The sequence below is a fragment of the Pseudophryne corroboree genome, chromosome 10, assembly GCF_028390025.1.
Source record: "Pseudophryne corroboree isolate aPseCor3 chromosome 10, aPseCor3.hap2, whole genome shotgun sequence".
NCBI lineage: Eukaryota > Metazoa > Chordata > Amphibia > Anura > Myobatrachidae > Pseudophryne > Pseudophryne corroboree.
The window spans coordinates 165,077,576-165,105,349 of record NC_086453.1 but is presented as its reverse complement, the minus strand read 5'-3'; the positions used below and the strand labels follow the sequence as shown (position 1 = coordinate 165,105,349).

The window sequence follows — 27,774 nt, the reverse complement described above, 5'->3', positions numbered from 1 at the left end:
GAGCCATGAGCACTCTTTAGACTTTTCAATGGGTGTGAACTGGCTCCTCCCTCTATGCCCCTCCTCCAGACCTCGGTTATAGGAACTGTGCCCAGGGAGACGGACATTTCGAGGAAAGGATTTACTTTAATACTAGTGGTGAGATACATACCAGCCCACACCTCAACCATGCCGCACAACATGGCATTCAACATAACACACGCCAACAGGCATGAACCAATTACAGCAACATGCTGAAACTAATATAACACAACTTGTGTAACTTTAATAACAAAACTGCAGGTAAAGTACGCACTGGGACGGGCGGCCAGCATCCTCTACGGACTAAGAGAAAAGGATTTACCTGTAGGTATCAAAATCCTGTTTTCTCATACGTCCTAGAGGATGCTGGGGTCCACTTCATGACCATGGGGTTTATACCAAAGCTCCAGTATGGGCGGGAGAGTGCGGATGACCCTGCAGCACCGATTGACCGAACTTGAGGTCTTCATCGGCCAAGGTGTCAAACTTGTAGAATTTTGCAAATGTGTTTGACACTGACCAAGTAGCTGCTCGGCAAAGTTTCAATGCCGAGAACCCCCGGGCAGCCGCCCAGGATGAGCCCACCTTCCTAGTGAAATGGGCCTTCACCGACGTCGGTAACGGCAATCCAGCCGTAGTATGAGCGTGCTGAATCGTACTTCTGATCCAACGCGCAATAGTCTGCTTGGAAGCAGGACACCCAATCTTGTTGGGAGCATACAGGACAAACAAAGACTCTGTTTTCCGTATTCGAGCTGTCCTAGCAACATAAATCTTCAAAGCCCTAACCACATCTAGAGACTTTGACTCAGTGAACGTGTCAGTAACTACAGGCACCACAATAGGTTGGTTTATGTGGAAATATGAAACCACCTTTGGAAGAAAATGTTGACGAGTTCTCAACTCTGCCCTATCTTCATGGAAGATCAGGTAAGGGCTCTTGTGAGAAAAGGCCCCCAATTCAGACACCCGCCGTGCGGATGCCAATGCCAAAAGCATCACCACTTTCCAAGTGAGAAACTTCAACTCTATCTCTTGTAGAGGCTCAAACCAATCCGATTGAAGGAACTGCAACACCACATTAAGGTCCCATCGTGCCACTGGAGGCACAAATGGAAGCTGGATGTGCAGAACCCCTTTCACGAAGATCTGAACCTCTGGAAGAGAGGCCAATTGTTTTTGGAAGAACACTGACAAGGCCGGAATCTGGACCTTGATTGATCCCAATCGGAGGCCCGCCTCCACACCAGCCTGCCGAAAATGGAGAAAACGTCCCAACTGAAACTCTTCCGTAGACAAGACACATATTTTCTCCAAACACGGTGGTAATGTTCGACGTTACTCCTTTCCTGGCCTGAATAAGGGTGGGGATGACTTCCTTGGGAATACCCTTTCGGGCTAGGATCCGGCGCTCAACAGCCATGCCGTCAAACGTAGCCGCGGTAAGCCCTGATACACGCACGGTCCCTGCTGCAGCAGGTCCTCACGAAGAGGAAGAGGCCGAGGATCTTCTATGAGCAACTCCTGAAGATCTGGGTACCAAGCCCTCCTTGGCCAGTCTGGGGCAATGAAGATTGCTCAAACTCTTGTTCTTCTTATGATACTGAGCACTTTTGGGATCAGCGGAAGTGGAGGGAAAACATACACCGACCGGAACACCCACTGGGCCACTAGCACATCCACTGCTATTGCTTGAGGATCTCTCGACCTGGAACAATATTTCTGAAGCTTCTTGTTGAGACGAGATGCCATCATGTCTACTTGAGGAACTCCCCAAAGACTTGTCACCTCTGCGAAGACTTCTTGGTGGAGGCCCCACTCTCCTGGATGGAGATCGTGTCTGCTGAGGAAGTCTACTTCCCAGTTGTCTACTCCCGGATTGAAAATTGCCGACAGAGCCTTTACATGTCTTTCTGCCCAGAGGAGGCTTTTCGTCACCTCTGCCATTGCCGCTCTGCTTTTCGTTTCGCCCTGCCTGTTTATGTACGCGACTGCTGTTACATTGTCTGACTGGATCTGCACGGGATGATCTTGAAGAAGATGTACCGCTTGTTGAAGGCCGTTGTAAATTACTCTCAATTCCAGCATGTTTATGTGAAGGCAGGCTTCCTGACCTGTCCATTTTCCTTGGAAGCTTTCTCCCTGAGTGACAGCTCCCCATCCTCGGAGACTTGCATCCGTGGTTACCAGGAGCCAGTCCTGAATCCCGAATCTGCGTCCCTCTAGCAGGCGAGAGCCGTGTAACCACCACAGGAGTGAAATCCTGGCTTTTGACGGCAGGATTATCTTTCGGTGCATGTGTAAGTGGGAACCCGACCACTTGTCCAACAGGTCCCACTGGAAAACTCAGGCATGGAACCTGCCAAACTGTATGGCCTCGTAGGCTGCCACCATCTTTCCCAACAACCGAATGCACTGATGGATCGACACACTTGTTGGCTTCAATATCTGTTTTACCATTCTCTGGATTTCCAGCGTTTTCCACCGGAAGAAAAACTCTCTGAACTTCTGTGCCCAGGATCATCCCAAGAAAAGACAATCTTGTCGTCGGTTCCAATTGTGACTTTGGATAATTTATGATCCAACCGTGTTGTTGGAGTATTGACAGGGAGAGTGTGATGTTTTGTAACAACTGCTCCCTGGATCTCGCCTTTATCAGGAGATCGCATAGATAAGGAATTATATTGACTCCTTTTTGACGCAGGAGAACCATCATCTCCGCCATCACCTTGGTGAATACCCTCGGCGCCGTGGAGAGACCGAAAGGTAATGTCTGGAATTGGTAATGGCAATCCTGAACCGCAAATCTCAGATAAACCTGGTGAGGAGGATACAGATACCATGTAATTCCCCTCCTCCCGACTGGAAATCACTGCCCTCAGTGATTCCATTTTGAACTTGAATCGTTTCAAGTAGAGATTCAGATTTTTTAGGTTTAGGATCGTTCTGACCGAGCCGTCCGGCTTCGAAACTACAAAAAGGCTTGAATAAAACCCCTCCCCTTGTTGTGACAAAGGTACCAGGACTATGACCTGATCCTGACATAATTTTTAGATTGCTGCTGTTACTGCTTCCCTTTCCGGAAGAGAAGCTGGCAAGGTCGATTTGAAAAATCGGCATGGGGGAACGTCTTGAAACTCCAGCTTGTATCCCTGGGACACTATTTGCAACCCCCAGGCCAGGCAGAATCCAACCTTGGCTGAACAGTTTGAGACGTGCCCCCACCCAAGTGGCCTCCCGCAAAGGAGCCCCAGCGTCATGCTGAAGATTTGGCAGAAGTAGGGGTAGACTTCTGCTCCTGGGAACCTGAAGCCGCTGTGGATTTCTTTCCCTTTCCCCTTCCCCTACCTGCAAAGAATGGGGAACCTCTTGCTTTTTTGTATTTATTGGGTCGAAAGGACTGCATGTGAGGGTGATATGTCTTTTTTGCCGGTGCAGGCGCAGAGGGCAAAAATGTTGACTTACCTGCGGTAGCCGCCGAGACTAACGCATCCAGTCCATCGCCAAATAAGGCCTCACCTTTATATGGGAGAGCCTCCATATTTCTTTTGGAATCTGCATCCGCGTTCCACTGGCGAATCCACAACGCCCGCCGAGCCGATACTGCCATGGTAGCGGCTTGTGAACTCAAGAGTCCAATATCTTTCATTGTTTCTAGCATGTATGCAGCAGCATCTTTGATATTCCCTAACTTAAGGAGTATCTCATATTTATCAATCATGTCAATTTCTGATAACACGCTTTCTGACCATTTCTCAATAGCGCTACTCCCCCTCGCGCAAGCTATTGGGGGCCTGAGCAGCGTACCATTGGCAGCATAAATGGATTTCAATGTAGTTTCCATCTTTCGGTCTGCCGGCTCTTTTAGTGAAGCCGTGCCAGGTGCAGGGAGAATTACCTTCTTTGTCAACCTGGACAGTGCACTGTCTAACACAGGGGGTGACTCCCATTTTTTCCTGTCCTCCATCGGGAAAGGACAAGCTATCTGAATTCTCTTGGGAATATGAAATTTATTTTCGGGATTCACCCACATCCCTTCAAAGAGAGTATTAAGCTTGTGGGAAGGAGGGAAAGTGACCTTGGATTTCTTTTCTTTATAGAAATAAGCCTTCTCCTGAGGTACAGGAGTAGCTTCCGTGACTTCCAACACTTCCCTTATAGCTACAATCATATATTGTATATTTTTTGCCAATTTATGATCTATTTCTCTGGAGTCACTATCGTCGACACAAGAATCAGTGTCTGTGTTGGTATCAGTATACACAATATTTGCAAATGGTCTCTTATGTGACCCAGAGGGGTCACCTGCGGATGGAAGAACAGAGTCCTGAAAAATCACATCTTCCACAGATTTTCTCCAGCACTTAGCATGAGATTCAGACGTATCTAATCTCCTATTGATATGATGCATACTATCACGTATCTCTTTCACCCATGCAGGCTCTTGGTGTGCCGGCAGCGCCACCACATTACTCTTCTGTGTCCCTAAAATGGTTTCCTCCAGGGAGGAACTCCCTGCCTCTGACATGTCTTACACACGTGTACAACACACACACAGACACACTGGGACTTATAGGGGACAGAACCACAGTAAAATCTGTCAGAGGGACACAGTTTAGGAGCAGCCAGTTCACAACCCCAGTGCCAGTATCTAATGCCTGTGAACACAGAATGCCCACTGACATGCAGCGCTTTTTACACAGTAAAAACACACTTGTAAAGCACCAAATTTGCTTGTGCCCCCCCCCCCCCCCCCCCCCCCGTTTTGCACCCTGATACTTGTAGTCAGAAGTGAAGGAGGACCAGCGTTGTCTCTGCAGCCTGAGGCAGTGGCGGAACTGTGGGAGGCAGTGGAGTCAGCTGCCGCCGGGCTCCTGACCGCAAGGGGGCACATCTCCACTGTCTCCCGCTGCCTGAGGACCGCGCTGCTATTGCAGACGGAGGAGCTGTGTCAGTGACACGGAAGCTGCCTCCTGTATTTACAGAGAGATGGCACTGGCTGCAGCTAGGGGGAGCTCCAGAGCACAGCTCCTCCCGGGCCCTTCTAGTTAAGTAAGCCAGCCGAGGAAAGCTCTCTGCTCCTCCGTGCTCAGTGAGCCTGATGATAGACAAAGGTAGGCACTGTGTGGGGGGTGGGGGAGAGGTGGATTTGGGGGGAAGCACTGTGTTTTGTGTGTGCTTGTTTTTAAGTGAGGTGTGTGTGTTTTTAAGGAAAGTTGTGCATTCAAGTAAAAAAGGCATGTGTGTGTGTGTGAGTGAGTGATGTGAGTGGCATGTGTGTGAGAGGCATGTATGTGAGTGTAAGTGAGAGGCATGTGTGTGTGTGTAAGTGAGAGGCATGTGTGTATGTAAGTGAGAGACATGTGTAAGTGGGAGACATGTGTAAGCGAGAGGCATGTGTATGTAAGTGAGAGGCACGTGTGTGAGAGGTGTGTGTGTGTGTGTGTGTAAGTAAGAGGCACGTGTGTGAGAGGTGTGTGTGTGTAAGTGAGAGGCGTGTGTAAAAGGTGTGTTTGTGTGTAAGTGAGAGGTATGTGTGTGAGAGGAAAGGATTAAAGGAGGCATTTGAGCATTTCTACAGGACTATGTACAGAGCACACACCTGGTCTGGTTACACACTACCTTATAAATATATGGAGGGGTGTCCGTTCTGAATGTGTGTGTGTGTGTGTGTGTGTGTGTGTGTGTGTGTGTGTGTGTGTGTGTGTGTAAGTGAAAGGCATGTGTGGGTGTTTAAGTGAAAGCGGCGTGTGTGTTTTTAAGTAAAGGAGGTGTGTGTGTGTGTGTGTGAAAGCGGCGTGTGTGTTTAAGTGAAAGAGACGTGTGTGTGTTTAAGTGAATGAGGCGTTTGTGTGTTTTTTTTTAAATATATCTAGTGTTCACGCTAGGTGTCTTTCACAGGGCGCTGCGCCCTGCCCCTTAGACAGCTGAATCCCGCCCTGCCCGTTTTTGTGCGCCCTGCCATTTGCTGCCTGCCGGACCCCGCCACGCCGCTGGACCCAGCCGTGCGCCGCCGCACCCGGTAAGCACATGAGAGTCCCCCTGGGCTAAATTAACCTTGTAAGTATTTTGCAGCTGTAAAACTTCAATCTCAGTGCTCTCTACCTGGTGCAGTGTGCCTCAGTGCTCTCTACCTGGTGCAGTGTGCCTCAGTGCTCTCTACCTGGTGCAGTGTGCCTCAGTGCTCTCTACCTGGTGCAGTGTGCCTCAGTGCTCTCTACCTGGTGCAGTGTGTATAATGTGCTCTATCTGGCTCAATATGTATAACGTGCTCTACCTGGTGCAGTGTGTATAGAAGGTTCTACCTGGTGCAATGTTTATTAGGTGCACTACCGTGTGGTGTAATGTGAATTGCCACTATTATGTGGCCACGCCCCTTCCCCACAAAACAACGCCCCTAGATTTTTGCTGCGCGCCATAGGCGCGCACTGTCCATGTTTTAGCGTGTAGGAATGGGAGCACCAAGCATTATAGTCATACTTACCTACTCTCCCGGAAGCTGCGGGAGGATCCCGTTTTTTTGGGTAGCCCCCCGCACCCTCGGAAGAGTGGGCAGGTCTCCCGCATCCTGCTCGCATCTTAGTGATGCGAGCAGGATAGAGATAACCTCCCGCATTTGCGGGTCCGTCGGGTGGAGAAGGGGTTAAAATTACGTAAATCGCGTCATTTTAGCCCCGCCAGCGGACCCGCGAATCGCGGCATTTCTTGATGCGGGGGCGGGGCTTAGTGATGTCATCGCCCAGCCCCGCCCCCGAAGACACCTGCAGCGTCTCCTCGGAGAGGAGATTTACAATGTAGGTAAGTATGATTATAGTATGTACCTAAGTTTGCCCATCTAACTTAAAAATGTGCCCTCCCGAATGGAAAAATGTGCCCTCCCCGTGATAAGCACCCTGCCCTAAAAAAATCCTAGAGTGAACACTAGTTATATCGGCACACCGCTGCGCCAAAGCATCTTCATCGAGACCCGCTGGTGGGTGAGGGAGCACTGTAGGTGTACTATAAAGGTATGCTGGTGTCTGTTTTATTGTAATGACTGACTTGGTGTGCGTCCACTTTCTATATATCTATATTACTATTGGGAACGGTACCTGAGCACGCTGCTACTGTTCACCCTTAGTGCCGGATAGCTACATATGGTATGTGTGTGTATATGTAGGGGGGCACCAACATTTATCATGCCTCCGGGCGACTGGGACGAACTTACGCCACTGGCCTGAGGAGAGAGAAAATGGCGCTGAGCAGTGTGCTGGCTGCCTGAGGAAGAAGCTCTGCCCCCGCAATGGCGCATTTTTACCTCAGAGACCTAGTGTAATATTTATACTGTGCCTGGGCATCTTATGCCCCCTTTTTGCCAGTTTATAGAGGTGTTTTTGCTGCCCAAGCCCCCCCCCCCCCCCGTGCCCTGCACCCTTCAGTGCCTGTGTGTATGGGCAGCAATGGTGCGCTGCGCTCCTGCCAGCCGCGCTGTACCTCAGCCGTCACTTTACTTGATAGAAGATCTGTCTTCTTCTACTCACCTGTCTTCTGACTTCTGGCTCTGTGATGGCGTGCTGTGGGAGTGAGCATCTAGACACGGCTAGCGCTCAATACCCTTCAGGAGCTAATGGTGTCCTGTCAGCCAGAAGTAGAGCCATGAAAAACTCTTCAGGAAGTTGGTTCCTACTTCTGACCCCTCAGTCCCACGAAGCAGGGAGACTGTTGCCAGCAGTTCTCCCTGAAAATAAAAAACCTAACTTAAGTCTTTTCAGAGAAACTCAGTAGAGCTCCTCAGAGTGCATCCAGTCAGCCTGGGCACATTTCTAAAACTGAGGTCTGGAGAAGGGGCATGGAGGGAGGAGCCAGTTCACACCCATTGAAAAGTCTTAAGAGTGCCAATGGCTCCTGCGGAACCGTCTATACCCCATGGTCATGAAGTGGACCCCAGCATCCCCTAGGACATATGAGAAATAATGGAAATTAATTACTCTAGATTAAGTGCAGAATTGTTCTCAGTTTCTTTTAATAATATTTTTCTTGTTTACTTGTTGAGCCGTGTGCTCTTTTTGACCTGACCGGCATACCATATGTCCCAATTTAAACTACTCTCAGATTTGGTCTCCAAACCCAAGACTAAAAACCTTGAAGATATTTTTTCAAATGCTCCCAGCCCTCTGGAACCAGAACCAAACTGGTAAGGGGATTTCTTCAGACTAAGGAAGCTTTTACAGACACAAACTGGGACCTAACTAGCCTAGAGAATTATTTCAGATTAAAAATAGTCCCAAGAGGCCTGCGTCCCAGGACATTCACGCCTTTTGAATTAGCAACAGAGAATCTGAATTAAGAATAGGAAAATGCACTATTGAAATGCTCGACTGATCTTATTGGAATTCTTATTAAACATAACCACCTAATATTAGAGGGGGTCGAAAGAGAGATTAACATCTTGGGTAAAAATTGGAGATATGGGAACAAAATACCATATTCAAAAATGCTTTGAGGATCATAAGAAGGAACTTCAACAATTAGAAATCACGATTATAGAAAGGAAAAAGTTGAAATTTGCCAGGGATAAATGAGATTTCACCACGGACAAAGTGTTCAGATGGCATAAAACCATGGACAAGTATCCAAGAAGAAACAGGAGAGAATGACACCTCCTCAGAGATAGACTCCTCTGAAAATGAGGATGGAGGGGAACAGGGATCAAGAACAAAGGCACCACGTAGAGGAGATGCGGATCTAAGACAGTCTTCTTTTTTAGAGCAAGGTCGGACCCCCGTGGATGTTCTCCAAGAGGAGGAAAAGGAGGGGAGGCAAGAAGAGAAAAAAAACAGGCAAAGATGGGAATCAGCATCTCCTACAAGATACTTCCCCCAGACCTACAAAAACAAGTAGGTAAAAATGATAAACTCAATATCATTAATTTATCAGATCACATCCTAACGGAAGAACAAACACGAGTTCTACTGAAAGGTCTGTCATTCTCCCCTTCAAAACCATTCAATCGATTCACTTGGGAGAGAAATCTACAACTCTTTGGAAGAAAACTACTTCTAAAAAGAAGGAAGGAACCTATCTAAAGCTATCGGATTGTGATAACCAACAAGTATGGTCTTCCCAGGAAATGGAGGCACTACAATGCTTGGAGGACCAAGATGTAAAAATAAATCCACTTTCTTACCCAAGTATTCCTCAAATTAGTCTCCAATGAATTTAATAAAATTCATAGAAAATCCAAACACAGATTTCCCAAAAATGTATCCTATCGTGAAAAACAGGCCTTAGTGGAGATCAAGTCTTGGGACGATGTGATAATTAAGGCCTCAGATATTATGGCCAAGGGAAATGTACATCAAAGAAGCCCTGAAACAAATCAACAATCCTCAATGTTATCGTAGGCTACTACTAAATCCTACTTACAATTATATGGAGGTACTGTATATGAGAGGATATTAGGGTTTGTCTTGGAGAACAACATAATATCTAAGGAGAAACATGATTTTTTGAGAGTGGAAAAACTGAGAATTCCAACCTTCTATTTGCTGCCAAAGGTACACAAAAACCTTGTGGAACCCCCTGGATGCCCAATTGTATCGGGCATAGGAGGATTATCAGAAAAGGCAAGTATTTTTGTCAACACTCATTTGAGAACTTTTGTGACACAATTGGCATCTTATGTAAAGGACACACCTGATGTTTTAAAAAAACTTAATGACATCAGGTTGGATGACAATCACATACTTGTGAGTATGGATGTAGAGTCATTATATACATGTATATCACATGAATTAGGCATGAAAGCTGTGGAGTATTTCTTGAAAATGGAAGGCTTAGAGTACTTTCAAATTCTGTTATTTAAATTTCTTGACTTTATATTAAACAGAAATTATTTTGTATTTGACAACTATTTTTACCTCCAGGTGAGAGGTACGGTGATGGGGGTGGCCTGTGCCCCCACATATGCCAACCTCTTCCTGGGTTGGTGGAAGAGGGAGGTGGTCTTTGCTGAGAATAACAAGCTACATGTACAACATATTACCATGTGGCTACATTATACAGATGATGTGTTTATGATTTGGGAGGGCACTGAAAGAGAACTTGAAGAATTTATCAGGAGCCTGAATAACAATAAATACAACATAAAGTTGACTATGGAATAAGACAGGAATGAAATATTCTTGGATCTCAAAATTTATAAGGACGAAACTAGCATCTTGGTGACAAAACTGTATCGTTAAGACACAGCAACAAATTAAACTAGACATTAGAGGAGACAATACAATGCAGGAATTATTAAAAATGGAAAGTGAGTGGACTCTTAAATTAGGCTGTCTGGCACCTGCAGGTCTTAACGAGCATATCAATGACACCGTTTTTCTTTGACTCTGCAATAACATGTTCAAAATCCCCAACAAATCTTCTTGGGTTTGTACCTCATGTATACAGTTAACTCAATCACCTACAGTATGTAATGACTTCAAACATACAAGCTCACACCTCAACACGCCGTACAACATGGCATTTAACAGAACTCCAGTCAACGGCATGAACAACGTCCGCAACAGGCTGACTATAACATAACACAACCCGTGTGTAAATATAACTAATAACTGCAGATAGAGGGGGTAATTCCAAGTTGATCGCAGCAGGAAATTTTTTAGCAGTTGGGCAAAACCATGTGCACTGCAGGTGTGGCAGATATAACATTTGCAGAGAGAGTTAGATTTGGGTGGGTTATTTTATTTCTGTGCAGGGTAAATACTGGCTGCTTTATTTTTACCCTGCAAATTAGATTGCAGATTGAACACACCACACCCAAATCTAACTCTCTCTGCACATATTATATCTGCCTCCCTTGCAGTGCACATGGTTTTGCCCAATTGCTAACAGAATTCCTGCTGCGATCAACTTGGAATTACCCCCAGAGTCCGCACTGGGACGGGCACCCAGTATCCTCTACGGACTAAGAGAAAAGGATTTACTGGTAGGTATTAAAATCCTATTTTCTCATACGTCCTAGAGGATGCTGGGGACACCATAACAACCATGGGGTTTATACCAAAGCTCTAGAACGGGCGGGAGAGTGCGGATGACTCTGCAGCACCGATTGACCAAACATGAGGTCCTCATCAGCCAGGGTATCAAACTTGTAAAATTTTTCAAAAGTGTTTGAACCCGATCAAGTAGCTGCTCGGCAGAGTTGTAATGCCGAGTCCCCGCAGGCAGCCGCCCAGGATGAGACCACCTTTCTGGTAGAGTGGGCCTTCACTAATTTCGGTAATGGCAATCCAGCCGTAGAATGAGCATGCTGAATCGTATTACAGATCCAATGCGCAATAGTCTGCTTGGAAGCAGGCATTCCAATCTTGTTGGCAGCGTACAGGACAAACAGAGCTTCAGTTTTCCTAAGTTGAACTGTTCTGGCGACATAAATCTTTAAGGCCTTGACAACATCGAGATATTTTGACTCCGCGAAGGCGTCAGTAGCCACTGGTACCACAATAGGCTGGTTCATGTGGAACGATGAAACCACCTTCGGCAGAAATTGTTGACGAGTCCTCAACTCTGCTCTATCTTCATGGAAGATTGAATAAGGACTCTTGTGAGACAAAGCCGCTAACTCAGACACCCGCCTTGCGGATGCTAAGGCCAATAGCATGACCACTTTCTAAGTGAGAAATTTCAACTCAACCTTCTGTAAAGGTTCAAACCAATGTGATTGAAGGAAATGCAACACCACATTAAGATCCCATGGTGCCACTGGGGGCACAAATGGAGGTTGGATGTGCAAAACTCCTTTCACGAAAGTCTGAACTTCTGGAAGGGAGGCCAATTGTTTTTGAAAGAAAACCGATAAGGCCGAAATTTGTACTTAAATCGGGCCTAACTTTAGGCCCGCATCCACACCTGCTTGTAGGAAATGGAGAAAACGCCCTAGCTGAAATGCTTCCATAGGAGCCTTCTTGGATTCACACCAAGACACATATTTTCTCCAAATACGGTGATAATGTTTAGACGTTACTCCTTTTTTAGCCTGAAGAAGTGTGGGAATAACTTCACTGGGAATACCATTTGGGCTAGGATCCGGCGTTCAACCGCCAAGCCGCCAAACGTAGCCGCGGTAAGTCGTGATACACGCACGGCCCCTGCTCGTGATACACGCACGGCCCCTGCTGTAACAGATCCTCTCGTAGAGGAAGAGGCCAGGGATCTCTTATGAGTAATTCCTGAAGATCTGGATACCAAGCCCTCCTTGGCCAGTCCGGAGCAATGAGGATCGCCTGAACCTTTGTTCTTCTTATGATCTTTAGCACCTTTGGAATGAGTGGAAGCGGAGGGAACATGTACACCGACTGAAACACCTATGGTGTTACCAGCGCGTCCACCGCTATTGCTTGAGGGTCCCTCGACCTGGAACAATATCTCTGAAGTTTCTTGTTGAGGCGAGATGCCATCATGTCTATTTGAGGAATTCCCCAAAGACTTGTCACTTCTGTGAAGACCTCTTGATGAAGACCCTACTCTCCTGGATGGAGATCGTGTCTGCTGAGGAAGTCTGCTTCCCAGTTGTCCGCTCCTGGAATGAAGATTGCTGACAGAGCGCTTGTATGTCTTTCCGCCCAGCGGAGAACTTTTGTGGTCTCTGCCATTGCCGCCCTGCTCTTTGTTCTGCCCTTGCGGTTTATGTGTGCCACTGCTGTTATATTGTCCGATTGTATTAGAACGGGCAGGTTGCGAAGAAGACGTTCCGCTTGAAGAAGGCCGTTGTAAATGGCCCTTAACTCCAGAACGTTTATGTGTAGACAAACTTCCTGGCTTGACCATTTTCCCTGGAAGGTTTCCCCCTGTTTGACTGCTCCCCAGCCTCGGAGACTCGCATCTGTGGTTACTAGGATCCAGTCCTGGATCCCGAACCTGCGTCCCCCTAGGAGGTGAGAGCTGTGCAGCCACCACAGAAGTGAGATTCTGGTCTTGGAGGATAGGATTATTTTCCGGTGCATGTGCAAATGGAATCCGGACCACTTGTCCAATAGGTCCCACTGAAACACTCTGGCATGGAATCTGCCAAACTAAATGGCCTCTTAGGCCGCCACCATCTTCCCCAGCAACCGAGTGCATTGATGAATTGATACTCTTGCTGGTATCAGAATTTGTTTGACCAAACTCTGAATTTCCAGAGCCTTCTCTTCTGGAAGAAAAACTCTCTGTAATTCCGTGTCCAGAATCTTTCCCAAAAACAACAGCCGCTTCGTCGGATTCAACTGTGACTTCGGCAGGTTTAGGAGCCAACCATGTTGTTGCAGAACTGTCAGGGAGAGCGCAATGTCCTACTCCAACTTGTCTTTGGATCTCGCCTTTATCAGGAGATCGTCCAGGTAAGGGATAATTGTGACTCCTTGCTTGCGAAGGAGAACCATCATTTCCACCATTACCTTGGTGAAAATCCTCAGAGCCGTGGACAGACCAAACGGCAACGTCTGAAATTGGTAATGACAATCCTGAATAGCAAACCTCAGGTAAGCCTGATGCAGAAGATATATGGGGAGCCATCCTTTATGTCGACCGACACCATGAAATCCCCTTCCTCCAGACTGGAGATCACTGCTCGGTGAGATTCCATCTTGAATTTGAATTTTCTTAGGTAAGTATTGAGGGACTTTAGGTTCAGAATTGGTCTGACCGAGCCGTCCGGCTTCGGGACCACAAACAGGCTTGAATAAAAGCCTTCTCCCTGTTGTGACGGGGGAACCTTGACAATGACTTGATTCAGACACAACTTTTGTATTGCATCGCACACTACCTCCCTGTTCGGAGAAGCTGGTAAGGCTGATTTGAAAAAACGTTGAGGGGGAACGTCTTGAAACTCCAGTTTGTACCCCTGGGACACTATTTCTAAAATCCTTTGGTCTAGGGCCGAACAAGCCCAGAATTGACTGAAGAGCTTGAGACGTGCCCCCACCAGTGCGGACTCCCGCAGAGGAGCCCCAGCGTCATGCAGTGGATTTGGCAGAAGCCGGGGAGGACTTCTGCTCCTGGGAACCTGCCACGGCCGGAGATCTTTTACCTTTTCCTCTTCCTCTATTAGGAAGGAATAACCTCAGCCTTTTTTGTATTTATTTGCCTGAAAGGACTGCATCTGCAAGTGGTGAGCTTTCTTTTGTTGGTGGAGGAACATAATGCAAAAATGACGACTTACTCGCGGTAGCCGTAGATACCAAATCAGCGAGACCTTCACCAAACAATACACCACCTTTATACGGTAGAGACTCCATAGCTTTCTTAGAGTCAGCATCAGCATTTCATTGATGAATCCATAATGCTCTTCTAGCTGAGACTGCCATGGCTTTGGCCCTTGATCCCAAATGGCCAATATCTCTCTTCCTTTAGGTAGGCTGCAGCATCCCTGATATAACCCAGCGTTAAAGGGATGTTATCCCTATCTAGGGTATCTATATCAGATGACAAGTTATCTGCCCACTTTTCGATAGCACTACTCACCCACGCAGATGCAATAGCTGGTCTGACTAGTGTACCTGTGGTGACGTAAATGGATTTTAACGTATTTTCCATTCTACGATCCGCAGGATCCTTAAGAGCTGCCGTGTCAGGAGACGGTAAAGCCACCTTTTTAAACAACCGTGATAGCGCCTTGTCCACATTGGGAGGTGACTCCCACTTTTCTCTATCCCCAGAGAGGAACGGATACGCCATTTGAATCCTTCTGGGAATCAGAAACTTTTTGTCAGGATTTTCCCACATTTTTTCAAAAAGAGTATTCAGTTCATGAGAGGGAGTAAACGTTACATCAGGTTTCTTTCCCTTATACATACAGACCCTAGTATCAGGAACAGCAGGGTCCTCGGTGATATGCAACACGTCTTTTATTGCCACAATCATGTACTGAATGCTCTTTGCCAATTTTGGGTCTAATCTGGTATCACTATAGTCGACACTGGAGTCAGTGTCCGTGTCAGTATCTGTGTCTGCCAACTGAGCAAACGAACGTTTATGTGACCCCGAGGGGGTCTGGACCTGTGATAACACATCCTCCACAGATTTCTTCCATACCTGGTTCTGAGACTCAGATTTATCTAATCTCTTATTAATAAGAGCCACATTAGCATTCAAAGCACTCAACACATTTGCCCAATCAGGAGTCGGCGGTGCCGACGGGGTCACTTCAACAGCCGTTTCTGCCCCTAACACAGTCTCCTCTTGGGAAGAGCACTCCGCCTCAGACATGACGACACACGTGTACCGACACCCACAGACACACTGGGCCAATAAGGGACAGACCCACAGTAAAGCCTGTCAGAGAAACACAGAGGGAGTTTGCCAGCTCACAACCCAGTGCCTGTCCTGGTTCTGAAACCTTAATATAATGCCTCAGACCCTGTAGCGCTTTTATAATAACTTATTTTAGCACCAAATTTACTGTGCCCCCCCCCCCCCCGTTTTGCACCCTGTTACTTGTACAGCAGTGGTGAGGAAGGACCAGCGTCTCTGAGAGCTGTGAGGGCTAAGCCCCGCCCCCTTCATGGCGCGCTTCAGCCCGCTATTTTTCAAACTAATTATACTGGCGGGGGTAAGGATTTAGTGCCTAGGCACTCCAATCGCACTTTGCCAGTCTCAAAAGAGGATTTTTATCAGGGCACCCCCCCCTCCCCAAACCCTGCACCCTGTAGTGCCGCTGTGTGTGGGAGCATGGCGCGCAGCGCGATCGCTGTGCGGTACCTCAGAAGCCATCACTGAAGTCTTCTATCTTCTTCTACTCACCTGTCTTCTGACTTCTGGCTCTGCAAGGGGGGTGACGGTGGGCTCTGGGAATGAACCCCTAGGCGTACCTAGTGTTCCAAACCCTCAGGAGCTAATGGTGTCCTGTAGCCAAGAAGCAGAGCCTTTAAACTCACTAGAAGTAGGTCTGACTTATCTCCCCTAAGTCCCACGTTGCAGGGAGACTGTTGCCAGCAGTGCTCCCTGAACATAAAAAACCTGACATAAAGTCTTTTCCGAGAAACTCAGTAGAGCTCCTCAGTGTGCATCCAGTCTGCCTGGGCACAGATTCTAAACTGGAGTCTGGAGGAGGGGCATAGAGGGAGGAGCCAGTTCACACCCATTCAATGTCTCCTGCGGATCCCGTCTATACCCCATGGTTCTTATGGTGTCCCCAACATCCTCTAGGACGTATGAGAAATAGGTGTTAATTGATGAGCATAAAATAATAATAGAGAGAGGACGTTTAACATGTGTGGTTTTTCATGCATGGACATATAAGTGATTAAATAGACGTACCTGACAATCATTAAAACATCCGTCCATGGCCCTCATTCCGAGTTGATCGCTCGCTACCTGCTTTTAGCAGCATTGCAAACACTAGGCCGCCGCCCTCTGGGAGTGTATCTTATCTTAGCAAAATAGCGAACGAAAGATTAGCAGAACTGCTACTAAATAATTTGCTGCAGTTTCTGAGTAGCTCCAGACCTACTCGTAGACTGTGATCACCTCAGTCCGTTTAGTTCCAGGTCTGACGTAACAAACACGCCCTGCGTTCGGCCAGCCACTCCCCCGTTTCTCCAGACACTCCTGCGTTTTTACCTGGCACGCCTGCGTTTTTAGCATACTCCCTGAAAACCGCCAGTTTCCGCCCAGAAACACCCACTTCCTGTCAATCACACTACGATCACTCGAGCAATGAAAAAACGTCACTCGAGCTTGAGTAAATCTACAAAGTTTTGTGTGATGGTACTTAGCGCATGCGCGCTGCGTACCATGCGCATGCGCATTTTTGCAGTTTTTTCACTTGATCGCTGCACTGCGAAAATCGGCAGCGAGCGAACAACTCGGAATGACCACCCATGTTATTGCAATGTAATATACTTACCCAATATTTTTGAACATATTTAATCAAATATTATGTAACTAATTGTAATTAGGAAACCTTAACTTGCATAGAGGTTAAAACATGAAAAAGGTAATCCACAGTATTAATGAGACATGAGGAATTTGTTTAACATAAGTCCAGGACTTCCTATTTTATTTATTTGTACCAATAGAGGTTAACTCATGTGCTTTTAAATGATAAGAGTGATTTATGTGGTAAATAGGTTCCTTTATTGGAATAACATCACCTTTATGAACAGAATATATTTACCTTATATCCAGAAAATCATTCATTTATGATTATTGCGATGCGATGAGCAGAAAGTAATCTTGATTTAGATATAAGGGTAACAATATGAAGAAGTCAGCACATAGTAGGATGGGATAAATGGTTATTACCTAACTATTTACCCCAGCAACCAGTAGCAGGTGATAACAATACCTGATCAAACATACTGGGAGCGGATTGGGCGAATGACGTTTAAAACAATGGACATTGCAATACCAGGCAGGCTAACTGGTGAACAAGCCCGCGTGGTGAAACGTATGTTCAGTAAGCAGACTAAAGGTACTGGCTCCTCACTGCAGGAGGAAGCCGCGCTCTGCAGTGATTACCATCTTTCACATTTTTCTCCCTTCTCAAGCATCCACATCTCTCTGTTGGCGCTTTTGGACCCTGCAATGCTGTAAGTATCAATACAGGCTATACTATCTTTCACAACACTGCAAATAGACCCTTCTCTCTGGTATATTTGATTATTGCTATCTATGATTAAGCTCTCTGGTATATTTGATTATTGCTATCTATGATTAAGGACAATATCAATTTGTAAAAACTGTGCCACTGACACTTTTTTGTTATGGCAATGACAAACGAGCAACAGACACCATTGCAGTGAAAGAAAGTAGATATATTCTCACTCTCACTGCACTTTTTCTGCAACTATGCATAAAAAGGAATACCCCGTGTTAACACCTTACTATTCTATTAAATTATAGTATATTTTGGATGCAAATAACAATCACATTATGTAATGTTACTATAATAATTATTTGGATCATTGTCTGCTTAGGAGATATACTTCACAGTGTAATGTATGGAATGAAGTTATAAATACTAAATGCTGGAAACAAATGTATCCTAATCTCTAAAACATTCAGAATATGCATATCATATGAGATTGAATATGCTGAACAATTGGTGCACCATATTTTCTATACACAAGTATTGAAATATTTATATGTACAGTATATAACAAAGACTACTTGTTGATTTTTATTATATTTATTGTTATCAGTTTATTACTTGATAAATGCATTGAGACATTATAAGCGCAAGGTATGAAGTGAAAGGGGTATGCTTTCCCTTCCTCTCTTTTGATCTCTTTCCTCTTAAATGCTTAGAACTTGATATATTACGCTCTAGTAACTATAAATAGAAATACTGTTTCATGTTTGGTGATACAAAGTAGGAACAGAGATCATCTGCTGGGATACTTCAATATATTATTAGCATATCTGACTCAGCAGAGATTCATATATTAATAATCACGGTATACAAATCAGTATGTGAAATAATGCTTACTAGACTTTGTGCATAATACTGGTGATTGAATATATTACAATCCATAACAATGTGTTGGGAGGTGATCAACTTGTGATTACGGCTGAGGAACATTTATGTTATTGTAACAATAAGACATAATTCTATACAGGAATATGATATGTAAAGTTTGATTTATGCTGCAGCGGTTATAATTAGAGATAACTTGCCTATTGTCTCGGCAGTGAAATATTATCATGCCTAGTAATTAAACAATTTATTTAAGATAACTAAGCTGTATGACTGATGGGCCCTACACACTGCACAATATTAGTGAAAGATATGAACGGTATCTCGTTCATCAATGAACGAGATAACGTTCATATCTTTCAGTGTGGAGGCAACAGCGATGAACGATGCGCGGCCCGCGCTAGTTCATCGCTGGTGCCCCGTCGCCTGTGCATGCAGGCCAATATGGACAATCTCGTCCATATTTGCCTGCACTTCTATGGAGCAAAGGAAACTTCTAAAAAGAAGAACAGGCGCTCAGTAAGAGTTGCTGCACCAAGCTGCTGCCAATATATCAGGAGAGTCACTCCTGAAGGTAACAAAGAAACAAATATATAGGTTGGGCAGCGCTGTAATTGAAGTGATTGAAATAAACAATATTAAAAAATATATAATAAAATTCTTTGTCAATTTATTAAAAAACAAATAAAACATAAATTTTGTTCTCTCCTCAGAATTAACTGGTAAAAAATACAAACATGCACCTAGATCAGTTCATGTCCATCTATATATTAGACCATTACGTGTCTGTTCCTGAATAGATACCCAGGTAAGTCCACAAGTCCCTCAAGGTTTGCTCAAGAATTGACACAGTTCGGTTATTTGATATTTACCGATCACCGTATTAGAGGTGGAAAGGCTTCCATGTAGATGCTTCCATGTTGGAAGTAGATGTCCTCATTTAAATGGTGATTGCTGTGGTCATCCTCTTTGAGGTGAGCAAAGGGTTGATGGTGGATCCGGGGTTGGTTCAGACACTGGATAGCGGTCTTGAGAAACTGAAGTGGTGCAAAAGGGGGGGTCCTTTTGCACCACTTCAGTTTCTCAAGACCGCCATCCAGTGTCTGAACCAACCCCGGATACACCATCAACCCTTTGCTCACCTCAAAGAGGATGACCACAGCAATCGCCATTTAAATGAGGACATCTACTTCCAACATGGAAGCATCTACATGGAAGCCTTTCCACCTCTAATACGGTGATCGGTAAATATCAAATAACCAAACTGTGTCAATTCTTGAGCAAACCTTGAGGGACTTGTGGACTTACCTGGGTATCTATTCAGGAACAGACACGTAATGGTCTAATATATAGATGGACATGAACTGATCTAGGTGCATGTTTGTATTTTTTTACCAGTTAATTCTGAGGAGAGAACAAAATTTATGTTTTATTTGTTTTTTAATAAATTGACAAAGAATTTTATTATATATTTTTTAATATTGTTTATTTCAATCACTTCAATTACAGCGCTGCCCAACTTCTATGGAGCAGGGTGACGAGGAGAGTGAAGAAACTTCACTCCCCCGTCACTGCCCCCTGCCGCCGTGTGCTCCAAAAAGGCACTCTTCTATTTTTTTCTTTTGCCACTGCCAATAGTTGAATAATAACGAGGTATGGTTACTGCCTATATATACACAGAAACATGAGAACACATACCTCCCAACATGACCCTCTCCAGTAGGGACAGAATGCTCTGCTCCTGGACTTCCCTGTTAATTTATGCTTGCCATAGGGTGTGTACACACAGTGAGATTCGGGCTATGCCCGATTCTCACCATGCGACAGGGGCCGGGTCGGCACTTAGCCAGTATCGCAAGCACATAATAAGTGTTCTTGCGATACTTGCTATGTGCAATTTTGGCTAAGTCCCGATTTTGACTATCTCTTCTATAGAGATAGCCAAAATTGACTTGCCTGCACAGTCTATTTTTTCTTTCGATGCCGACCGCGCGGGGCCGCGCATCGGCATCGAATCGGGATCGCAAGGTGACTGTCACCTTGCGATCTGCACTAACTTTTCTTCCGATTCTGACTATATAGTCAGAATCGGAAGAAAAAATCTCACCGTGTGTAAACACCCATAGTATGATAAAGGCTGTGCTTTGTATAGTGACATTGTTTAGGGGCACGCTGCTGTATGATGTGCTGTACTGTTCTGTAAATTATACTATGTACTATTATACTAAGTTTGGTGCACTTTACCTTAGTGTGCTTTGGTTATGTGCATCTATTACCCCTGTGACTCCACGCCGTTTGAACCGATCTGTGAGTTAAAAAATAAAATAAAAATTATATATATATATATATAATATATATACACATACATACACTGTTCTGTGCACTGTACCCCAGGACATCACAGTATGGGGGACATGTACTGAACCTTGTCATATACAAGTTATCACCTCCTAGTTTTGTTTATGTATTTATTGAATTTTGGTTTTATCTCTTTGCAGAGGTATGGGGGCAACATGATCATGAGACCAAGGTTCAGAAGGTCAAATTGGGTGAAACAGTATCTTTGCCATGTAAAGCATTCAAATTCGAAGATTTTGGCAACACCAGACTGCAGTGGGTATATGTAAGTATTTGCATCATAGTAAACATGTGCATTATTACAGTTATACCTACAGTATGTACAAATTACCTGGTGACAGTGACATTATTCTGACCCTCATTACACGTAAGGAGTGTGTAACTATTCAGATAAAAAAGAAGTGGCAAATCAGTTTAAATAATCAATTATACTCCGGTTAGTAATCACCAGCTGCACATAATTTAGGCTTTGCCACAGCCTCAAAAATTACCAACAATTACACACAAATAATTAGTGTGCTAAGCGTACTGGTAGGAAGTATATAATGTAAACAATACCAAAAAATATATATTTATAAATTGTATATATACAGTATGTGTATGTGTCTATATTTGCTTTCATTCAATAAATATAGGAGACTTGCTTATAGATAAAAATATATTTTATATATACAATTTATAAATCTATATATTTTTTTGTATTGTTTACATTATATACTTCCTGCCAGTTCGCTAAGCGCACTAATTATTTGTGTGTAACTATTCAGATAGCTAAACCAAGTCCATCTCTTAATGCATAGAAAATTACAGTCTAAAAGATTCACCTTTTATTGATACAGACTGTAATGATTGTCCAAATAAATAGGATTTTAATTACCTGCCGGTAAATCCTCTTCTCGTAGTCCGTAGAGGATGCTGGGGTCCATATTAGTACCATGGGGTATAGACGGGTCCACCAGGAGCCATTGGTACTTTAAGAGTTTAAGAGTGTGGGCTGGCTCCTCCCCCTATGCCCCTCCTACCAGACTCAGTCTAGAAACTGTGCCCGAGGAGACGACATACTTCGAGAGAAGGAATTACACAGATAGTGGCGAGATTCATACCAGCTCACACAAACATGCGAATCCGGCCAACATGCCGGAACAACTCAGCAACAGCTGAAACCTAAATAACGCAGAACTTACCTAGGAACTGTCAGGAATCGGCGCTCTGCTACGTCTCACTTGCCAGCGCGCTGGTGTGTGGGCCTCCGGAGGTCTTGGTCCCAGTTGCGGCTGCGTGGGTGTAGTAACCGCGAGCGTTCTATTTCACATTGCTGAGTACTCCTGAGTTTGGTCCTGTGTGGGTTTTGCGGCGTGCCGATGTCCAGCCTGTGTGGACGTTACCATGGCACCTGCACGCAGCTGATTCTGATGTTCAATCCAGCTTGTATCTCCGCCTGCAGTTTGTGTCCAATCACTGCTGGGCAGGAGGTATAACTTCCAGCTTGTGGCTCTCTCACATTGCCTCGGACAACAAGTCACACACCGTGTGCCTAAGTTCTTCTGGTTCCTGTTTCCAGCGATCCCCGTGGTTACTTCCATTTGTTCTAGTCTTCATTCTCACAGCTCTACTGTTAACTCCGGACTCCAATTCCATCCAGCCACAATCACCAGCAGCAGAGGCTCTCCTCAGGTGTTCGTATTACCATCTCACTTGTACACTCGCTATCTGCATTCCATCTGTGCATTTCAACAGTATTACTATTGATGGCTTAGAGACTGTTTCCTGCTTGAGCCTAGTAAAACAATCTGGACTTGTGTGCTTTATAGAGACTGAGTGTTTCTTATACATACCGGAGTTTTGCCTTTCAAGTTACTTTATCTTACGTTATACCGAGACTGTGTGCTATCAAGTACTATTGGACTTTTGTTATATCATCTGCCTTCAGTTTTGTTATTTCACATTTCATTTGCAAGAGACCTCAGCTATTTAATCCAGTTATCAACCATTGTCATTCCATTTCCGGTTTTCTGTTTATACTGTGTTATCCAATCTGCTCAGTAACAATAAAACATCAGTGCCTATGCGCAGGACTATTATATTGCCTCCACATTTTATCCATCAGACCAACACTGACCCACTAGCGCCCCCGCCGGGGACAGACAAACCTAGAGATATGACAGGAACCAGGTAACACTGAACCATAAACCCAGCCCAGCATCCTCTACGGACTACTAGAAAAGGATTTACCAGCAGGTAATTAAAATCCTATTTTCTCTTACGTCCTAGAGGATGCTGGGGTCCATATTAGTACCATGGGGATGTACCAAAGCTCCCAGTACAGGAGGGAGAGCGTGGAGGAACCTGCAATACTGCCTGACCAAACTTGAGGTCATCAGAGGCCAGAGTATCGAACTTGTAAAACTTGGCAAACGTGTTTGAACCAGACCAAGTAGCAGCTCGGCACAGCTGTAAGGCCGAGACACCCCGGGCAGACGCCCAGTAAGAACCCACTTTACGAGTAGATTGGGCCTTAATCGATTTCGGACATGGCAATCCTGCTGTAGAATACGCATGCTGGATAGTGAACCTCATCCAGCGCGAAATCGACTGCTTAGAAGCAGGACACCCAATTTTCTTGGGATCATAGACGACAAATAGAGAGTAAGATTTCCTATGACGAGCAGTCCTCTTCACATAGATCTTCAGAGCCAGTACAACATCCAAGGCCTTTGAAGCAATTGAGGAGTCAGTAGCCACCGGCACCACAATAGATTGGTTGATATGGAAAGCCGATACAACCTTAGGCAGGAACTGTGGACGAGTCCTAAGTTCCGCCCTGTCTTCATTGAAGATCAGATAAGGACTTTTGCAAGATAAAGCCCCCAATTCTGACACGCGTTGAGCAGAAGCCAAGGCCAACAGAGTGACTGCCTTCCACGTGGGAAACTTGATGTCAGCCTCCAGTAGATGCTCAAACCATGCCGATTGTAGGAATTGCAACACCACATCTAGATCCCAGGGTGCTGTGGGTGCCACAAAGGGAGGCTGGATGTGCACAACCCTTTTCAAAAAGGTCTGAACCTCAGGAAGGACAGCCAATTGTTTTTGAAAGAAGATGGACAAAGCAGAGGTTTGGACCTTGATGGATCCCAATCTCAGGCCCATATCCACACCTGCCTGCAGGAAAAGGAGAAAACGTCCAAGTTGAAACATTTCTTCCAAATACGGTGGTAATGTTTAAACGTCGCCCCCTTCCTAGCCTGAATCAGGCTAGGAATGACCTCACTCAGAATACCCTTCCGAGCTAAAATCTGGCGTTCAACCGCCATGCCGTCAAATGTAGATGCGTTAAGTCTTGATAGGCAAACTGCCCCTGCAGCAGCAGATCCTCCCGAAGAGGTAAGGGCCTTGGATCTTCCAGCAGAAGATCCAGTAGATCCGCATACCAAGCCCTCCTGTCAGTCCGGAGCAATGAGGATTGCCAGAACCTTTGTTCTTCTTACCAGCTGAAGGACCTTTGGAATCGGAGGAAGTGGAGGGAACACATACACTGACGGGAACACCCACGATGTTACCAGTGCTTCCACAGCCACTGCCTGCGGGTCCCTCGACCTGGAACAGTACCTCCCCAGCTTCTTGTTGAGACAGAAGGCCATCATGTCTATGTGAGGAACCCCCCACCAACTGGTTACCTCCTCAAACACCCCGGATGGAGGCCCCACTCCCCTGGATGGAGATTGTGTCTGCTGAGGAAGTCTGCTTCCCAGTTGTCTACTCCCGGAATGAAGATTGCCGACATCGCTAGAGCATGCCTCTATGCCCAGAGGAGGATTCTTGACAGCTCTGACATGGCAGCCCTGCTCTTCATTCCGCCTTGTCGGGTTATGTAGTCCACTGTGGTCACGTTGTCCGACTGCACCTGAACAGCCCGATCCTGTGGAAGGTGTGCTGCTTGCAGAAGGGCGTTGTAGACTGCCCTTAGCTCCAGGATGTTTATTGGGAGAAGAGATTCATGATTCGACCACCTCCTTGGAAGGTTTCCCCTAGAGCGACTGCTCCCCTTTTAGACTTGCATCCGTGGTTAAAAAGATCCAGTCCTTAATACCGAACCTTTGGCCTCCAGAAGGTGAGGAAGTTGCAGCCACCAGAGGAGTGAAATCCTGGCTTTCAGAGACAGGCATATCCTCTTCTGCATGTGCAGGTGAGAGCCTGACTACTGGTCCAATAGGTCCAGCTGAAAAGGACGAGCATGAAACCTGCCGTACTGCAGAGCCTCGTAGGCGGCAACCATCTTCCCTAGAAGGTGTATGCATTGATGAACCGATACCCGGGTAGGCCTTAGGACATCCCGTACCATTGCTTGAATCACCAACGCTTTCTCCACCAGGAGAAATACCCTCCGCACTTCCGTGTCGAGGATCATTCCCAGGAAAGACAGCCGCCTTGTCAGTTCCAGATGAGACTTTGGAAGGTTTAGGATCCAACCGTGCCTCCTGAGCAGTTGTGTCGTGAGCGCGATGGACCGCAACAACCTCTCCCTGGACGATGCCTTGATTAGGAGATCGTCCAGATATGGAATTATGTTCACCCCCTGTTTGCGGAGGAGAACCATCATCTCCGCCATCACCTTTGTGAAGATTCTTGGTGCTGTGGAGAGGCCAAACGGCAGTGCCTGTGTCACGATCCGGGTAACTAGAGGCCGGTTCCTACCTGTTAGGTGCCTCCTGAGATTGGCTAAGCGAGCCAGGGCCGGGCTATAGCTATGTTTATGGCTATTACCTGCAGCGCTGGTTTTAGCGGCCTCCTCAGTGTGTGCACTTGCTGTGCTGCTGCGTTCTTAGTCCAGGCGCGGCTGTCACTACCGCGCCCGTGGTCCTCTGCGGGATGCGCGTCCTCTGTGTGCTCCGGCCGCTGCCTCCATTCCTGTGGCCGCTCTGCGCATCTGGGCGCGTGGAATTTCTGCTGCTGCGGCCTCCGCCGCCATTGTTGTATAACACATGGTTCAGAGTGCTTCTTTCCCCTTCAATCTCCGTTCATGGGCGCAGCCATTTTGGACTTGGATCACATGTTTTAATTCTCACCTATCCACAGTGTTGCTGGAGCCGGGGCATAATTGTCAGCCAATCCCTGCTATCCAGCAGGTATAACTATCCTGTCCCAGCACCCAGAAGATTGTCAGTGCTTCAATTGTCTTCCAGCGTTTCCAATGTGCAGTTCACTGTGGAATCACCTGCGGACCTTTCCTGTGTATAGCCTGACTCCCTGGTGGTTTCCCTCTGTGGTGCAGTTCCAACTCTCCTGTACTAGTGGCCTGTGGTGCAACCTGCCCCTCTTGTTTCCGCACCTTGCACTAGCAGAGTGTACGACTCCACCTTCCCAGTAATCATTCTCCAGCAGTACTCTGTATTCATTCACAGTTTACCTGCGAACCCCAGCTTCATTCACAGTTTACCTGAGAACCCCAGTTTTATTCACAGTTTACCTGCGAACCCCAGCTTCATTCACAGTTTACCTGCGAACCCAGCTTCATTCACAGTTTACCTGCGAACCCCAGCTTCATTTACAGTTACCTATGAACCCCAGCTGCATTTTAAGCTTTATCTGCGATCCCCAACATCTACCTCACCTGGTTTCCAAGTATTTACAACACTCTCATTCATCTTCTGGCCTACTGGTCCTAACCAGTTGTGGGCTTACTATTCACGTGTGACTTTTCTAGTTTGTTTGCATATTATTGACTTTATGATTTAATAAACCCTCAAAGACATCTTCTGTTGTCATGGTCACGCCTTCGGGCATCTGGTACTACTGTCTAGCGCATGTCTAGGAGTCCTCTCTCACACCTCCTAAATTCCGGTACCTATCAGCCCCTACAACTGAGGCTTTCAGTTACCGACACCAGCCCTCAGTTGTGACAGCCTGGAACTGATAGTGATCGTCCATCAGAGCAAACCGGAGATATGCTTGATGCGCCGCCCAGATGGGAATGTGGAGGTAAGCATCCTTGATGTCCAGAGACACCAGGAACTGCCCCTCCGTCAGTCCTGAGGTGACAGCTCTCAGAGATTCCATCTTGAATTTGAACTCCCTGAGATAAGGGTTCAAAGACTTTAAGTTTAGAATAGGCCGTACTGAACCATCCGGTTTTGCTACCACAAAAAGGTTCGAATAATAGCCCTTGTTCCACTCCTGAAGTGGGACCGGAACAATGACCTCTGACACCACCAATTTTCTGATGGCCTCCAGAAGAATTATCTTGTCTGCCAGCAGGGCTGGTAAGCCTGACTTGAAGAAGCGGTGAGGCAGGGATATTGAAACTACAGTCTATACCCTCTGGACACTATATCCAGTACCCAGGGGTCCAGACCCGACGACACCCAGATGTGGCTGAACTGCCGGAGTCTTGTCCCCACCTGACCTTCCTCCAGACCGAGCTGTCCACCGTCATGCGGAGGACTTAGTGGTATCAGAAGTGGGCTTCTGGGTCTGGGAACCTGCGGGAGCAGGTTTCTTTCCTTTGGCACGACCACCTCTGAAGAAGGTGTTCGAAGGCTTATTTTTTTCTAGGCCTTGCGGGCCGAAAGAACTGTGATGTGGTAGAGGAAACAGGCTTCTTCGTAGCCGGTGCCGCTGAGGGGAGAAAAGGAGACTTACCCGCGGTAGCCGTGGCAATCCACGCATCCAGCGCCTCCCCAAAGAGAACCTGACCTTTGTATGGCAGGCTCTCCACACACTTCCTGGATTCCGTGTCCGCAAACCAGTTGCGCAGCCAGAGACCTCTGCGAGCCGAGACGGACATGGAGGAGATCCACTCAGCCATGGAACCCAGGTCCTTCATGGAATCCACCAGGAACCCTGCAGATTCCTGAATATTATGTAAAAATAAATCAATGTCACCTTTGTCCAGCGTAGTCGATTCCTCATGCAGAGTGATTGACCACCTGGCAATAGCTTTAGCAATCCAAGCACAG

The 27,774-nt window shown here is 46.2% G+C and overlaps 1 protein-coding gene across 7 annotated transcripts in view; it reads left to right on the top strand.

The window, feature by feature from the left end:
* MCAM (melanoma cell adhesion molecule) overlaps nt 1-27,774 on the top strand; it is a 909,696-nt gene that overhangs the window by 253,685 nt on the left and 628,237 nt on the right. For all 7 annotated transcript variants that reach the window (XM_063942920.1, XM_063942918.1, XM_063942922.1 and 4 more), the window contains one exon: nt 20,959-21,083. In XM_063942920.1, the coding sequence (XP_063798990.1) occupies nt 20,959-21,083 (125 nt within the window). The remainder of the gene's footprint in view (nt 1-20,958; nt 21,084-27,774) is intronic.